At 43.8% G+C, this 17,500-nt stretch overlaps 2 protein-coding genes across 4 annotated transcripts in view; both read left to right on the top strand.

The window, feature by feature from the left end:
* The window catches only part of tnpo1 (transportin 1), a 28,839-nt gene extending 17,269 nt beyond the window's left edge, over positions 1-11,570 (top strand). The window contains exons 12-25 of one of the 2 annotated variants that reach the window (XM_031577501.2): positions 104-256; positions 351-576; positions 848-1,019; positions 1,169-1,255; positions 1,429-1,536; positions 1,701-1,859; positions 2,225-2,312; positions 2,504-2,602; positions 2,820-2,915; positions 5,056-5,131; positions 6,266-6,365; positions 6,758-6,832; positions 7,024-7,163; positions 7,545-11,570. In XM_031577501.2, coding sequence (XP_031433361.1) covers positions 104-256; positions 351-576; positions 848-1,019; positions 1,169-1,255; positions 1,429-1,536; positions 1,701-1,859; positions 2,225-2,312; positions 2,504-2,602; positions 2,820-2,915; positions 5,056-5,131; positions 6,266-6,365; positions 6,758-6,832; positions 7,024-7,131 — 1,547 coding nt within the window. In that variant the 3' untranslated portion in view covers positions 7,132-7,163; positions 7,545-11,570. Of the gene's footprint in view, positions 1-103; positions 257-350; positions 577-847; positions 1,020-1,168; positions 1,256-1,428; positions 1,537-1,700; positions 1,860-2,224; positions 2,313-2,503; positions 2,603-2,819; positions 2,916-5,055; positions 5,132-6,265; positions 6,366-6,757; positions 6,833-7,023; positions 7,164-7,544 lie in introns of those variants that run through there. The other variant, XR_004164781.2, reaches the window with a different exon arrangement.
* A 1,086-nt stretch (positions 11,571-12,656) lies between these two features.
* Positions 12,657-17,500, top strand: part of fcho2 (FCH and mu domain containing endocytic adaptor 2) — a 63,429-nt gene continuing 58,585 nt past the window's right edge. For both annotated transcript variants that reach the window (XM_031577503.2, XM_031577502.2), the window contains exon 1: positions 12,657-12,990. In XM_031577503.2, the coding sequence (XP_031433363.1) occupies positions 12,958-12,990 (33 nt within the window). In that variant the 5' untranslated portion in view covers positions 12,657-12,957. The remainder of the gene's footprint in view (positions 12,991-17,500) is intronic.

Raw genomic sequence — 17,500 nt, 5'->3', positions numbered from 1 at the left:
ATTGAGTGTACACAGACTCAAACACACTCCCTGACTGGAATCTCTCACCCCCTCCTTTCAACCCCTCTTCCGTCCTCGTCCCCGTCTCTCTGTCCCTCTGCAGGGAAGTGTTCTGCAGCTGCGTTAGACGTTCTAGCAAACGTGTTCCGTGATGAACTGCTACTACCCATTCTCCCTCTGCTGAAGGAGCTGCTGTTCCACCAGGAGTGGGTTGTCAAGGAGTCCGGCATCCTGGTGCTGGGGGCCATTGCAGAAGGTAACACACACACACACACACACACACACACACACACACACACACACACACACACATACACACACACATTCACACCGTTTTCTCTCCTGTCTAGGGTGTATGCAGGGTATGATTGCCTACCTCCCTGAGTTGATCCCCCACCTGGTTCAGTGTCTGTCAGATAAGAAAGCGCTGGTCCGCTCCATTGCCTGCTGGACGCTGAGTCGCTACGCCCACTGGGTGGTGAGCCAGCCACCCGACCAATACCTCAAGCCCCTCATGACCGAGCTGCTCAAGCGCATCCTGGACAGCAACAAGAGGGTGCAGGAAGCAGCCTGCAGGTGTGTGTGTTTGTGTGTTCAAATGCATGTTGGATGACAACAAGAGGGTGCAAGTGGTCACCTGCGTGTGTGTGTATGTGTGTGTTAGAATGGATGAGAGGGAATGAGTGTGTGTGTGTGTGTGTTGTAATGTTGTAAAGTTGTTTTAAGAAAAAATATGAACAGTGTGATGGATTGTAGGAATTACGTTAGTCAAGTCCTGAAAAGTCTCTCTCTCTCCCTCTCTCTCTCTCTCTCCCTCTCTCTCTCTCTCTCCCTCTCCCTCTCTCAGTGCATTTGCAACCCTGGAGGAGGAGGCGTGCACAGAGTTAGTGCCGTACCTGGCCTACATCTTGGACACGCTGGTGTTCGCCTTTAGCAAATACCAGCACAAGAATCTGCTCATCCTCTACGACGCAATAGGAACACTTGCAGACTCTGTGGGACATCACCTCAACAAACCGGTATACACACACATCCACACACACTCTCTCTCACACTCACACACACACACACACTCAAACACACACACACACACACTCTCTCTCACACACAAATAACACATGAAGAACTTGCTTATCCTGTTGATTTTGGTTTGTGTGCACATTTATAGGAATATATCCAGATGTTGATGCCGCCACTGATTCAGAAATGGAACCAACTGAAGGATGAGGACAAAGACCTCTTCCCACTGCTTGAGGTATGTACACACACACACACACACACACACACACACACACACACACACACACACACACCCCACAACACCCTCTTGGAAGTCAGCTACACACACATCTATGAAATGGTAACTGTCCTACTATCCTTGACTTTCTGTTTCTCTGTCTGTTTCAACCCCCCCCCCCCCCCCCCCAGTGTCTCTCATCCGTGGCCACTGCCCTTCAGAGTGGTTTCCTACCCTACTGTGAGCCTGTGTATCAGCGCTGTGTTAACCTGGTGCAGAAGACCCTCGCTCAGGCCATGGTGAGTACACACACACACACACACACACACACACACACACATGGACGGAAGGACCTCGTGCCTCAACAGCACAGACTGTTCAAATGTACATTACACACACACACACATGGCCACACACCTGCACACACCTCCTTCCCAAAGCCTGCCCATTCTGTTCCCTCCAGTTGCACCAATCCCAGCCGGATATGTACGAGGCCCCTGATAAGGACTTCATGATCGTGGCCCTGGATCTTCTCAGTGGATTGGCTGAGGGATTGGGCGGCAACATCGAACAGCTGGTCGCTCGTAGCAACATCCTCACCCTCATGTACCAGTGTATGCAGGTAACCATAGAGACTGTACAACTACATGACTGTCTGCCTACTTACACCTACTGTATCTTTATAGCGTTGAATATGGTTTTGTTCCAACGTAGGCATGGCGGTAGACTCAAACGATAGTTTGACTCCAGTGATTTTGACTCCTAATTTTGACTGTGCGCATTGTTTCGTTTTTAGGTTGGATGTATTTAGAGAATAGTTTACTCTGTCTTAGTGTCTGCTTACGTACGTATAAGGGACTGAATATAGGTTCTGACATCTATCTGTAGCTATCTTGTCCTAACTGTATGTCATGAGGTGAGTCGCTGTCAAATTTCTGTGTGTTTCAACATGGCCGACTCAAGCTTAGACTGTTCTAATGATTTTAGGACAAAATGCCCGAGGTTCGGCAGAGTTCTTTTGCCCTGCTGGGAGACCTCACTAAAGCCTGCTTCCAGCACGTCAAATCTTGCATTGGTATGTCATCATTCACTCTCTGCATTTCCCTCACGCACACATTTAGAGACAGGAACACACACATTCAGGACAGACTACAGCACCTTGACCTCCACACTCACACATGAAAAAGATTGATCAAAATAATGTTTCGTGTTGTGTTTGTCCTTACAGAAGCTGACATTTTGTTCTGCATTGTATTCTCATTTCAGCGGATTTCATGCCCATATTGGGGACAAACCTGAACCCGGAACTGATCTCTGTGTGCAACAATGCAACCTGGGCTATCGGGGAGATATCCATTCAGATGGGTGAGGAGGCCTCTGTTGTTTTTTGATTGATTTTTGGCAGTATCGCCCCTGTAAAAAACCTGTGTCCTTTGGGTTGGCAGAGCTTTGCTAATACACACTCCCTCTCCCTCTCTCTTACATTCACATTTGCACACACACACACACACACACACACACACACAGACACACACTTACACACCACCAAGGCTAATGAGTTTCTCTCCTCTTGTGCCTCCAGGTGCAGACATGCAGCCATACGTTGCTGTGGTATTGCACCAGCTGATAGAGATCATTAATAGACCCAACACCCCAAAGACCCTACTGGAGAACACAGGTACCACTGGGGGGCGCTAGTCAAGCTGTCCCCTCAGCAGAGTGGAGGTGTCCCCAACCCCCCCCCCCCCCCCCCCCCCCCCCCCCCCCCCCCACAGACCACCCCACCCCCCTCCTCCCTAAACTCTGCCTTGCTCATTCAGCTCATACACACCCCCGGGCCTGGCTCTCACAGGACTCGCTAAGGCTAACCGCTAAGCTACAACAGAGCGGCTGACTCTGAAACGGGTCTGGCTCGGTCTAGCATCAGAACCTGCATCCGTTTCAGAATTAGCTGCTAACTGTTTACATGCCTGAAACCTCAAGCCAGTCTCTATTGTCCTTTATAGTGTGCTAGGAAATAACAACCCAGTAAAGGGAAATTGGAAGAAATTATATTAATATAGAACAAAATGAGGTCAAGGTCTCCACAAGTAAAAAACAAAGGGAAAAACATTAGAAGGAGTTTTGTTTTATTGTACAACTGAAGGGAACCCTTTGAGAGCCACTGCTCAGCGGTGACAAGAGTGTACTGATGTTTTACACCAACTGTCAGACCTGTAGCCATATGAGTGACATCCAGCATCAGACAGCTAGGCCCTTAGCCAGAGACCTTTCAAACCTCTTTTAGTCTTACTGTGTTAATGGGATTAACTGATATAACATTCATGACTGCTTACTTACTAAACATGTAGATCATGCATCATAAATAGCCTTTTTGCTGATTGAGGCAAATTGCTAATGAATTCAATCCTAAACATTTGTTGTGGTGTTGAGACAAATGTATAGCACCTATCTAGAAGACAGTCACACTGTTACACTCCACTCTTATTGCTGTGCCACCATTCCAGTAGTTGTACTGCGCAGTCCAGCCAAAATGGCCACCTGATTTGAATTCCATAAGAAATAAGGGTGAAGTGTAACCCCTCTAACTAACCCCCAGTGAAACTAGGACATTTGTAGATGTGTTCCTGTTTGTCAGTTTATTTTTTTGTTTTTTAGTTACTGTTTTTTAAATGTGAATGCATATATGCCAATAGATGTTGAATGTTGTTTAGTTAAGGAAGGCAAATGTTTGATGCAGGATATCTGATCTGATATCTTAAGCTAAATTGACCTCTATTCAACATTTTATAACAGGGTTATTTTTTATTTAGTAGAAATGGCCATACTTGGTATCATGTAATATTGTTAGGCACTATATGAATCTAACTTACTTGTTTTTTTTCGGCTATGCAACTTTCAATGCATTTTGGAGCTCATTCACTACCAATTGGGTAGAGAAACAGGTGCTATGCCATCACTAAAACTGGGAGGTGCTTCAGGAGCACAAGCTCCGCCTATCATTTCTGTTGCCATGGATCAGCCTATCCTGCACTGAACTCTGTTCTCTGAAGAGCCTATCATCTGCTTTCTGCATGTCTCATTGGACTGTCCATAAATGCCTGTTCTTTAATGAGAATGTTGCATAGTTCTGTGTCTCTCAAACTTAGGTCTCCCTCTTCCTCTGTTCTGCATAAGAACCTGATGGAATCTAGTCCTCTCCATGTAGTTGGCTTAGAGTAATCTGTTCTTTATGTTCCATTTGTTTTTCAAAAAGGATACAAAAATATGTCTGTACATTTGCACTTTTTATTGAAAGATTAACCTTTTAAAGCGTTTAAGGGAGGTAACCTTAGAAAGCTGAGGACATGCAGGGCAAGACACATACCTAATTAGTGGCTGCTAGCTTTATGAAACCTATATGTCAGACTTCTCCGCTGCAAGCATACGCTTTTGGGATTACTAGTCTGTATACACTTTATATAACCAGCCAAATTTGTCCATATGAAATACTATTTGTTTTAAATCATATTCTTCATTCTCTTCATAATGTGGCTTTCTGGTCACGTGAAAGTACTTTCTAAGACTTCTCCCTTAAACGATGTGTTTGTATGTTAGAGTTTCATATTTGACATTGTGCCCGTCTAGTCTGGGGCTGTGAGAACACTAGGCAAATCTTGTGTTTATTATCATACACAGATTCTGTTGATTTCTGTTTCTGAGTTGTTTGTTTGTTTGTTTGTTTGTTTGTTTTTCTTTATGTTTTCTCCTCCTCCCCTTCATTCGCTCATGTCTTGGTTGGCGTTTGGTGGTGTATAACCGTGATTGCGTTACCTTAGCAATAACAATTGGTCGTCTTGGTTACGTTTGTCCTCAAGAGGTGGCACCCATGCTACAGCAGTTTATAAGACCCTGGTGTGTATTATTCAATCTTTTTTTTCCTTCATTTTCTCCTTTCTCTGTCCCCCTGTCCCTCACTCTCTCTCTTTTCTCTCTCTCTCTGTCATCACTCTGTTTCTTCCCCTCTTTCTTTCCTCCTGTCTTTCTGCTCTTTTCTGTTTCGTATGAATCGGTCTGTAATCATTGCTTATCATGTGACTAATCACGTACCTTTTTAGGTCCTGTTCTTGTTGTTCTTGTTGTTTCATTGCCTCAGTAGCACCTCCATGTATCCAGTATTGATTTATTTGAGTTTTTTAGTTCTGTTGTCGTTGTTTATTGTCGCTACCTAACCACTAATTGAATGCATGGGATAAGATTTGTCACATGCTTGCTGGTTCAAAAGACAGAAAAAATGCTGAAAAAATGCATTTATAACCCTCACCCCCTTATATTGGACCAATGGTTCCACAGATGCATGACTGTCCCATAAGGCACCCTCCCTCCAAAATCCCCCATCCTCACCCCACCACCTGACTACCTACGTTCTGCAGTTAAATGAAATTGGTTTGCCATAAGGTGCTATAAAGACCTGCTGAAGCAACGGGCAATAGGAAAAAGTCAAAGTTTGAACTCTAGGTCAACTTAAGTGTGAGATTCTTGGCAGGTTTAGGGATTCGGTTGCATAATTGATCGCAGTCAATGCATTCTGCATGCGTGTGGGAATGTAGCTCACAGGTCAATCATTGTCTCCCCTCAAGGAGTAAATGTGTCAAAATAACCCGGACAGAGAACAAATGAGTAAAGTTATTATTCTCATGCTTAAAATATCTTAATTACACATATGTACTAGAGATTAAGAATACGTGTTTAACTAGTTTTTAACTTTTTAGATCTACTGAGAAAAGCGTTTAGAAAGAGAGATCATTTACATTGTGCATGCCTGTAGAAGTGCAATGGAGTGGTGGAATCTGTGAATGTTTAACCATGGTGATAGCTCACTGTTTAACTTATCCATTTATTTTAAAGAGTAAAAGAGACCTGTGGTTTAAATGGGGCGAAGGTGCTCTGAGGTGTTAGCCATGATCATGCTGTGGAGGTGTGGCCAGTAACTGAGAGAGAGGCCTGCTATTGGCCAGCAGTAAAAGAATCGGCTATTCCTATTGGCAGGTGCACTTCTTTGCGGAATATAAGAGACAATGAGGAGAAGGACTCCGCCTTCCGAGGGATCTGCACCATGATCACCGTCAATCCGGGGGGCGTGGTGCAGGTGAGGTGGCGCCACATACGTTGCCACGGTGACGTTTGTGACATCACTAATGATTGACACTGACTGACATCAGCACTGGCTGGCTAATGATGTTTGTGTTTGTGTGTGTGTGTGAGATCTGGGGGGGGGGGTTGCTCAAACAGGAAAGGGCACACCAGCACAAAGTGAGGCAGTATGAGAAGCAGACAGAATAAAACAGTTTGTGTTGCCCTCTGTAGTTTACAAATGAACATAGCCCCCAGTCACAGTAAGCCTATACCTAGGCATTGCATTGACTTATTGTGCACCTGTTGTTTATTTGCCCGGATTTGTGGCTTTGAGTTGTTTGTGACATTTTTGACTGCCTATGGAATGAGTTGTTTGTGTTTGTATGGTCCCATCTTCCCCTCCAGGACTTTATATTTTTCTGTGATGCGGTGGCCTCCTGGGTCAGCCCAAAGGAAGACCTGAGAGACATGTTCTACAAGGTAACCCCTACTTGTTGACCCCCACAGCATGAAGCAGACATATGGGCAATGAACCGGGGAGGTTGGATGGGCCTGAGGGGTCAGACAGTGACAAGGACAGGTGGAAGTGGATCATGAGCTGTTTCTCTTCTGTTGAAGGATAAATCACTGTGTGTGTGTGTGTGTGTGTGTGTGTGTGTGTGTGCCCTCAGATCCTCCATGGTTTTAAGAACCAGGTTGGTGAGGAGAACTGGAGACGGTTCTCGGACCAGTTCCCTCTTCCCCTGAAGGAACGCCTCGCTGCATTCTACGGAGTCTAACTGTTCCCGTAGCAACAGGCAGGCCTTAGGAGGTGAGTGTTATCGTTTCTGTGACGAGGAGCCCATGAAAGGAATGAGTCCAGGCATTTCTGCTCAGCCGTCCCCATGGAAACAAGCCTGTTTGGGGGGATTACTGGTGCTGTTTCTATAGCAGCCTGTTTTAGGAGTGGGCAAGGATTATTCCCTGAGTGTGTTGGAAGTTTCACAGGTGCACTCTGTGATGCAGTTCAACAGTAACCCTTTAATCTCTTGTTTTCTTCTCACTTTGCCTCTCTCCATTTATTTGTTCATTCTTGTCCCTTTTTACCCTCTCACTCCCTTCTCTTTCTCTCACTCTCTTTTCCTGTATCTTGCTGTCTTTCTTCATCACCCCTCCTCTTTTTCTGCCTCCCTCACTCTCTCTTTCTCTGTAGGTCATTCTCTATGGGTGTTAAACAGGGAACCTCTTATACCCAGGGAATATGTTGCCCTTTACTGGGGGAAGGGTGGTGTGGCTGGGGAGGGGGGAGGGATTGGGCCCCCCCAGACCCCTCCGGATGGGGTGGGAGGGAGGTGGTGGTCGGCTGTGGCGGCAGGAATCACCAAAACCCAAACGGGAGCTCGGCCAACTTCACCATTTCACCGTGGCAAGACCAGACGACCCGAAACAACACACGCAAACAGACGTCCATCGCCCTTTCGTCTCTCTCATCTGAAAACTCAACAGCACTCTTCTGTGCTGATAGGGGTGGGGGGGAGTAAAAAAAAAAAAACAAGGGAAAGAGAAAAAAACAGAGGGACAGAGAGGGAGAGAAAATCTGAAGCAATCACTTGACGGCGTCGTGTTTGGTGAAATCTGTTGGGTTTAAGTTTATAGTAAAGGAAGTGCCTACTGTTCTTACTATAAGTTTAGTGCTAATAGGGGATTCAAAATCCAACAGCTTCTTGTCTTCTAGAACGTACCATTACGGAAGGGATGGGGGGACTTATGGCTAACTTAGACATACCATAAGGTAATAAGCATGGAAGGGGTAGTTTAAACTCAAATGCATGAAGATGACCTTATAGTGCAGACTGTCCGTTGAGTGTACGCCCACAAAGTATAGTTGCAACTGTACACAGTGCTCAACAGTAGACGGTAAATAAGTACTCTTAAATAAGTACACGCTGGAAGCATCTCCCAGCCTCTCTCTCTGCCTCTGCATATAGTAATCAGAAGAGACGGCTTTGAAAGATATCTCCATCTATTCATATCTTACGACAGTGGAAATGTTTGCTTACAAATGAGGTATTACAGATTCTGTGTTATCTTTAGGACAACAGAACCATTTATCATGACATACATCTGTGCAACAAACTTTTTCTGTTTTGCATTATTTTATAATTTTTTTGTGGTTGGAAGTGACTTGTCTTAATTGATGAATTTAAAACAGCATGCCCTAATGGAAGCATTGAGGCTGTACAGCAGTGACGTACAGTGCTTTACGTGTGTGTGTTTGTGTGTGTGTGTTTGCATGTGTGCTAGTCTGAGATGTCCACATAGCCCTAAAACCTGAAATACCTACTGGTGTATGTCTCCAGTTTCTTTGGCGCCTGGTTAGTTTACCGTCTTGGTGCTCTCGCTAAAGAATGTGGTAGTTGTCACTCTTCCGAGACACCATTAGTAAGGCTTTGCAGGACATCCTGGTGTGATTGTGGGCCCTAATTTTATTGACGGGCAACGAGCAAAGTTGCCCATCAATTAAATTAGGGCCCTATGCGTGTGGGGTAACTAAAGTGTATCCGTAGTCTACCACTCAGTGTGCGTGTGTCCTGTGTGTGTAACTGTGAGGTGTATCTTTTGTCTGCCACTCACTGTGTGTGTGTGTGTGTGTGTGTGTGTGTGTGTGTGTGTCTTTGTGTTTGCTTGATTGTGCGTGGGTAACTGTGAAGTTTATCATTTGTCTTCTACTCAGAGAGAGTATGTGTGTTGTGGAGTATAGAGTAGGCCATACAGTGCGTCACTGAATCATTTCCTCTTTTCTGTGAGTTGTACTCAGCTCCTTCTCAACCTGTCCGTAGTTGTTGCTAACTCTGTCTGATGAGTAATCGTGTTGACTTCTCACATTAGTGTACTTGTATCTATCAGTATGTTTGTTTTGCTTTTGTGAACGGTATGGTCTCATGGGTGCTTGTTTTTGTTTGTTTTTGTGAGGAGGTTTTGATTGACTGTTTCTAAGCAGGGTACTCCCAGATTGATTTATGCATTGGTGGCCCTATAATCACCCACACTAGGTGAGTGGTCCCAAAACAACAACAAGAAAAGAGAAAAATTAGACATATGTTAGTTCCTCTCTTACTCGCTGGCTTGGGGCACTGTGCTTGATTGCATATATTTCCTGAAAACCCAAGTTCAGTGGTGGGACTCCCACCTCAGTGCTTAGCAGACGACGCTGTTCCGTTTCTGTACTGTGAATCGCAGGACACAAGCTTAGTGATCTGGTACACATTTTGTTTGTTTTTGTCTGTTTATTTATGAAGCAAAGATCTTCTGAGAAAGCACAGTCACCTGGATGAATCCCATGCATAGTGATAAGGGTAGGGACCTTCATAGGCCAACCAATCAGATTGCTCTGCTGGACAGAGTGAAGCATCTCACAGTATTGTTATCTGTACCTAAGGCACATAATCATATCAGTCACTAAAAACTATTATAGACACACTGTACCGTAACCTCTTGCTATGGTGTGAACTTTTCAATAACGAGTTGTCTTTAGACTCTTGTTATCTCCGGGCCTTGACGTTCATAAACTATCAGAGTCAGGCTAAGGTATTCTTAAAACAGATGAGGACATTTACCAGTACACCGTACTGGCTATAGCATAGTGTAGTGATTATGAAACATTTCTGACATTTATTCAATTATTACAATATCCATTAGTTGTTATTGGTCGCTATTGTCATATGTTAATTTAATAATTATTTATTCTTTATAACCAATAATCATAATGTTGCCCTTTTGTAATTCATCTCACTATGCATATAAAAAAAATTCCATGTAATTCTGAAAAAGGAGAGCATGGAGAGCATCATGGGATATCATCAGGTGCTGGTTTATGTGAATGTTTAATTTGTTGTCGTTGTTTTGTTATTGTTGTTTTGGATTGTTTGATTCCCCTCCTGTGTGCAAAGTGAATGTGTCAGAAATGGTCTTTGTCACATTCCAGCAGTTCTGGCATGCTTGGAAACCAGAGGCACAGTCCAATTAAATTGTATGCTATTTAAGTCTCATGCAACAAAAAATTATTAGAAAAAACAAACACTGCTCTATAAGAAATAAATACTGTATCAAGTTTCATGTTGCTGTCTTATAGGCTGCTGCTAAGTGTTTGTTGTAGTTTTTTTTTACTTGAATATGTTGTCATAGAAACCTCAGGAGGTCTGTGTTTACTGTTTTTAATTTTATTTCAGTTTATTTTTTGTAATGTATGTATGTCTATGTGTGTGTGTGTGTGTGTGTGTGTGTGTGTGTGTGTGTGTGTGTGTGTGTGTGTGTGTGTGTGTGTGTGTGTGTGTGTGTGTGTGTGTGTGCCTGTGTTGTTGTATTATCTGAGTCTCCTTGTGCTGGTGATGTTTCACAAATTGCCCAAGATGGCCGCTCCTGCTCCTTCAACGTTGATGTGGGTGGGCCACACTAACCCCTCACAGGGAAGCTGAGTTTAACATACCAGTCCAACTTCAACTTTCCTTTAGCTAAGCTAGCTTACTAATGACAGCCAGACAGATCTGCCAGACAGACCTGTTACCTCTCTAAAATCACCCACACATAAAAGCTCATTAAGGGAAATACAATCATTCTTTTAATCAATATTTAAAAAAAGAAAGTTTTCTTTACACAGAGGAATATGGGTACGCTGTCATATTAGTGGGGATGTAGTTGTGATTTACAAATTAAGGTGAATTATGTATACGAAGTGCAGTATTTACTGTAAGGATGCCTTGAAATTGGAAACCCAGTGTTGATGAGGGAGAATATTGCATATAATGAAGTAGCCTATATGAGGTGGCCAAGTAAATAAAATACAAAAATTCTCAGTTTAAGTAGATTGTAAAAGCTTTATGAGATGTTTTCCTACTCTGATGATACTGCGTGGACTTCTGTTGAAATTAGAATGTCTCTCTTGTGCAAGGAAATTTGAAAAATCTTGGCTCCTGACTATTTAAGCCATGTAAACTTGAGTTGTGTCTTCTTGTTCAGCCCTTCACCCTTTTGCTAACATAAACAGCGACATGGCTGTACTTCTTTTCTGAAGCTGCTGAATTTTAAGAAGAAAAAAGAAATTTGGGGCCACCAAATATTTTGGATCATGCAAAGACTCTATATTGTACTGTAGTAATTTTGTAATGACATTTGTATGATGTAGTGATGGTTGTGAATGCTTGGATCTGTACAATGTTAAATAAATTGTTTACATAAACAATCCTTGAGCAGGGGTCAATGTTATTATGTTAGTAATAAAATGTATTCCTTGCCATCCATATGATATTTCAATGCAGTACGCCAATGAATGCCCTTCATTTATAACACTATATGTTTAATGGCAGAAGAGGCTTCTTGTTCTGACTCAGATATAGTTAGGCCTAGAGGAATTATACTGTAGGCTAAGTACTTCGGATGGCTGGATTCCAAGTAACACCAGGTTTCATGATCTAGGCGTACTTTAGCTTTCACTGACAATGCAACAGCATTGAAGGCTTTATTACCAAGGAGTCAACTGCCAACAAATGTGTGTACCTAATGCAAAGTACATTAACATACACTGTCCAAATAGTAATCATATGCTTACTGTAACTTTAAAATTGCGAGGATCCATCTGTCCAATGGAGAGAGTGGCCGAAACTGCAATAGCAAGCACGACTCCCATCATGAGGTTTTGAAACACAAGTGCCAGGTAAACTACAGCATTATGTCTGTGGGACTAATAGCCATTCAAAGAAGCTATAGCAAGCTTAAATAGCGGAACTGCATTTTAACATCTCTAACGCTCTAAATGATAAGTATCTGTGTGTACATTTGGCTTCGTTGCAAAAAAAGATGGGGTGGTTCATATAACTATATCGCCGATAGCCTAGGCTACATTGTTTATTCAGGGTAGCTTAATTAATAACACTGAAATGGCATTAAACCATGCCAGCTCATTCAGTTGGTGCCGTTTCATTAACCCGCCATCCACCCTAGTGACCCTACACTTTTGAACAGAATCGTGGATCAGAAAAGAATGAGATTACAATGAGGCTGCGGTAGTGGACTGCGATTTCTATCAGCACCCCCTCTACTGTCATATGCGCACTTGCTCTCCTGATCAAAAGCACATGTCATGGCCATGTGTAGCCTACTAAAACATTAACATTGTAGGTGTGGGAAATACTTTAGGATAAGCAAAATAAGTGAGTAGTAATTGCTCAAGACTATTTTGTTATGTAGCAATGGATAGCCGAACTATTGCATCATTAGAGAGCCGGTTGTTGCGTCAAAACACATCAGAATCATGAGCTAAATTCGACTTTACCTCCATGGTATTACACGGGTATTGTACTCGCCACTAGTGGCGCAGTTTGGCCCATGATGGTAAGCTAGTGAAATTTGTTGGAGGAGTGGAGAAACGCGAGTGAACTCAGGCGGTGTGCTAAAGGAGGTGGAGTCAGGGGTTGAGAGGGAGGAAAAAAAGACGAGAAGGAAGAGGAAAAGAGAGAAAGCAGACACAACAGAAACTGAGGGAGACGGAGCTGCGTCAGTCATATTTATTTACGATCATATAGGCCTAATATTGCCAGAAGTGCCACGGCCAAGGAGGGGAAGACACCAAAATGATAGCGCCTTATTTCCTGGAAAATTTCTGGGTATGTTGTTTTCCTTTTTCTATTTGCGTTAGCCGGGGATCGAAAGCCAGTTGCTCAGTTCATGCACGTAGTATTTCGTAAGTAACATTGACAACAGTCTTTAAGATCTATGCGTGTATTTGGGCTGTGTGAAACGGTAGTTACAAGTACATACGGTTGTCTTCTAAGCACAATGTGGACAACTGGCCCGTGCCCCCGCTACTTTTCTCGGCAAATACCGTTTTACTATCCCGGGGATTGGGCCTCGGTGAACTCCATCTAACTTGAGCAGCCAACTGGAATCCACCTCTGCGAACGCCAATTGGCTGTCTTGGACTGTCTTGGAATGTTTATGGAGTCATCCTGGAACACCATTGGGCCTTTCAATGTGTCAGTCAATATGTCGACCTTCTCGTTTTCTTCCGTAATTAAGTTCGAATGAGAGACCATGGTTTTTACAAGTTTGTGATGATTTATGAGGAGAAATGCTGACACAGCTGAATGTCAATATTAAATATTTATTACAACTACAGTTACGTTATTTGCATTGATAGTCATTACTCGTTTTACGCGTTGTCCTACTCTCTTTCCCGGCTAAATCCAGACGTGGCTAACTTGAGCTACATTAGAAGCGGTGTAGCTTGTAAGCTGTTTTATACAGATGTTGTCAGGTCTTAATGTAGTTGGACTTACCTGCGGCCTGGAAGTAGCATCATTCTTTCTGCGGGGTTCTAACTATACTTTCCAGTAATTGTCACGTTTGTTATGTTACATTGTTTTTTCCTGTCAGGTAGAAACACGTTACCCCACTTGTCAGTCACCAATCAGCATAAGGCTTTTGTTTTTAAAGGCTTGAGGTTTTTTCTCACACCTGTAGGCTAGCGCATACATTACAGACACGTCACCGGTTAAATGGGAAAAATGCATAATGTAGACTATTTTTAGACGGCCAGACGTCAATTGTGTAGCGTGCCATTAATGGTGGCCTTTGCCTACACAAAAGCTATCCTGCTCGTCAGTGAAGACCTGCTACACACCCATTTTCCTTGAGCTAGGCAAGACGGAGGTCTGTTGTGTTTTCCTATTTAGTAGTAGGCCTATTTTGTCAGTATGTTGACAGCCATTACTATATGGAGCTCACTGTTTATAAGACGTTCATTGAATTAAGCCACACAGAGAGAAATGTCACCACTTACTGTAGACCAATGCCTCGTCACGGTAGACGGACAGGGTGAGATGAGCTAAGCATATTTCACTATGTGAGAGCACAGACCGGACAGACGAGCTGATTGCGGCTAGGGATATGCTGGTTACCTACATTCCACAGTTCATATCGTTTGTGTAAGGAAGTAGGATGCTCTGTTGTGTTTCATAATTAGCCTACAGTTAACCGCACGGATCCACGATACTCTGATTATCTCGACCGAAACAAGTCCGACAGTTTTTATAATCAGGCTATTAAATGGCAAACTCTGTCCATTCCAAAAATGTGAAATAGAAAATAAGATGTTGTGATGGATTATGAAGTTGGCTAACCAGTGGTCTTCTGTGGTCTGCATGCTGAACGTTCTGCCTATAGGCCTATTAATCTTAAGCAGTGATCTTTCTTGATATTTCTTAAACACAACACAATAAATAGTGAACTTGGGTGTACTGAACCTAAAGTAACCTCGAGGTCAATCACTACAAAGAAATATTGGGTGTGCAATGTTTGCTATGAATGGTTCACTTGTTCACTTTGGGCAAACTGGTTTGATAGCCCTGGTGCAAGATTCTGTGGTCTCTTTGGTTGCACTTTCTACTTTCTGTGAGGTATTCATTTGCATAAGTAACCATGGCGTAATAATTAAACTCTACAGGCAAACTATGAGCACTTATTCCAGGTGGTTAAAAAAAGAGAGAGAGAGAGAGAGAGATGGAGGGATGGAGAGAGGAAGGGTCTGCGGGGAGTAGGCTAAGTGAAATGCTCAGAGGTCTGGTCCTTCAATTGGCTTTTTGTGCCGAGGGCCTTCACACCCACCGCAACGATCAGCTGTGTGTTTGAGATGCAGAGCAGGTACACACAGTCTCGCATGCAACCACACACACTCACTCTCTTATACACACACATTCAGACAGTCATACAAATACACATACACACACACACACACACACACACACAACACACACACACTTACACACACACACTTATTCGCACACTCTTTTATACACACATTTAGGCAGACAGACAGACAGACAGACATACAGACACTGTCTGTCTGTCTCTCTCTCTTTCTTCCTCTCTCTGATGCACCAGATATGCACCATATAGAAGGTGGGATTTGTGTGGCTTTTGTGTAATCATTTAAACAAATGGTTGATGAAGGATTCTGGGAGGGTTTAAAGTGAAAGCTCTTTAAGAGTCTTCCTCATATCAGTGAAGGCTGGCCTGTCTACTCTGTATGAGTCAGTTGGGAAAGAGACCAAACTGACCTGGGGAAGTGGTTTTATGTGTGTGGGCGAGTCTAGATGGAGTAAGATCATGTGTACATGTGTTACAGTGCACGTATGTAGCCTACATTTTGCATGCCGTGTCTGTGTCTCAAGTGCAATGTTGGCCGTGTGGCTTTATAGCGTGTGTGTGTGTGTGTGTGTGTGTGTGTGTGTGTGTGTGTGTGTGTGTGTGTGTGTGTAGAATTATGGGAAAGTTCTATGATTTTGCACTGCTGTTGCCACATACTGGAGCTTCTGGATATATTATATGGTGCTTAAGCGTAACCTGCATTAGATTGTGAACCTGCAGCCTTTGGATATATCACATGATGCTTAAGCTTGTGTAACCTGTACTCCTGTGTCATGACATCATAGAATGGCCCCCTGAGAAACTGTGTCTGTACCAGAGTCGGGTCTTTTCATTTGTTTGTATTGGGCCCTATATCACACACACACACACACACACACACACACACACTCACACACTCACACACTCACACAAGTATTTTGTTTTTGTTTGGGCTGATATCACGTGCTGGTATTAGGTCATAGGTCATTAGATGTTTGGCGCACCTGACACAGAACCTACTTCCGTCATGGATACTGGAGCCCAAGGCCTGCTGGGATTAAAAAAAAAGAAATCTGAATCAAAATCAGTCATTGTTATATGACACCAAACCTGGCCACCCAATCTCTTCCTGCTTTTCTGTGAGTGTGCTTTTAATCCCTCGGCCTCCAGGCACAGGGAGGCAGGTTTGGGCTCTGCAGAGCAGGTTGGGATGCACCCAACTGGAAGCGTTGGAGGTGGAGGTGTCTCTGTGGTATGATATTACAACCTCATATGAGTATCACCAGACAGAGATAGAACAGATAGCAGCTTCCGGCTCCTTTTGCTGTGACCATTGTTACATTATAGACTGATAAATAGTTGAATACACTCTTGTAGTTACAGTGGTCGTAGCACAACAATGTGTTTGTGGACCACAGCCCTTGCCCTGCCACACCCAGGCCAGATAGTTAGATAGACAGTTCCTCTCAAAGGGTAGCAGCTGACTGGTCTTTGTCAGAGTCTGGGTCTGCTAACATGGCATGTCGTTTGGGCCTGTTTACATGGTGTGTTTCCTGGGTCCATTTGCACAGCATGCTTCCCTTCGAGGGCTAGTGCTGCTTTGACATACACCAGCGGGTGTGTGGGTTTTTAAGGTCCTGCTAAAGCCCTCTAGAGTGAAGGGTCACTGTTCTTGGTTTAAGGGTTTCACTTCCGCTCAGCTGTGCTAATTCTGTTCAGTTTCAGAACAGGGCTGTTTGCTACTCTGTAGTGTTAAACAGCAGCATCAGGACACGCACACACAGATATGTCTAGTCTGGCTGGGTGACATCTGTGAGTGTTTGGCTGATGGAGCTCTGCCATAGGTATCATCAAGTTCAGACACTGTTCAGTCTCATCCATCCCTTCCTGATATTAATTCTTCCGGCTTTGTTCGATAGCCAGGTTAACAACCTATTCCTTTAGGCTCGAAGTGGAAATGGCTTGGTTTGCATTTCTCATACGCTTCTTGGAGCAGTTCCATGATCACATGACTTGCAGCAGATGTTCTGATGTCATAAAGCAGACTGTCTCCCCCCTCACCCCCTCCGTATTTGTTTTACAGTCATGTAGGGTGTAGGCTTGATCAGTCAGGCTTCCCTTGGTGTCGTCTGTCCGTGTTTTGACCTCAGTCATCATCAAGCTTTATCAAATGCTTACTAAACACTGGCTTAGTACTGGACCTGCCTCTGTTATGATCTCTCTCTTTTTTTGACTCTTTAAACGCCTGCAATCTAAATATGCACCCAGCAGCTGTTCCCTTAAAGAGACAGAGCTCCGTGGCTGTGATCTCTTTTCAGGAAGCTGTGGTGATGAATTTAAATGGTCACCATTACATGGTGTCTTCCAATGCTTGGCGTGATGTGGAGGAGGGGTTTGGGGGGGGGGGGCGCCCCAGCAGGTAGCGTCAGTCTGCTACGGGCTGCAATCTGGTAGTTTTCCGCCGTAGCTCTGCACCGTCTGTTGGCCAGA

Source organism: Clupea harengus, chromosome 12 (assembly GCF_900700415.2).
Source record: "Clupea harengus chromosome 12, Ch_v2.0.2, whole genome shotgun sequence".
Classification (NCBI taxonomy): domain Eukaryota; kingdom Metazoa; phylum Chordata; class Actinopteri; order Clupeiformes; family Clupeidae; genus Clupea; species Clupea harengus.
Note: the sequence above shows the minus strand (reverse complement) of the source record. Positions and strands in the feature narration are given on the sequence as shown.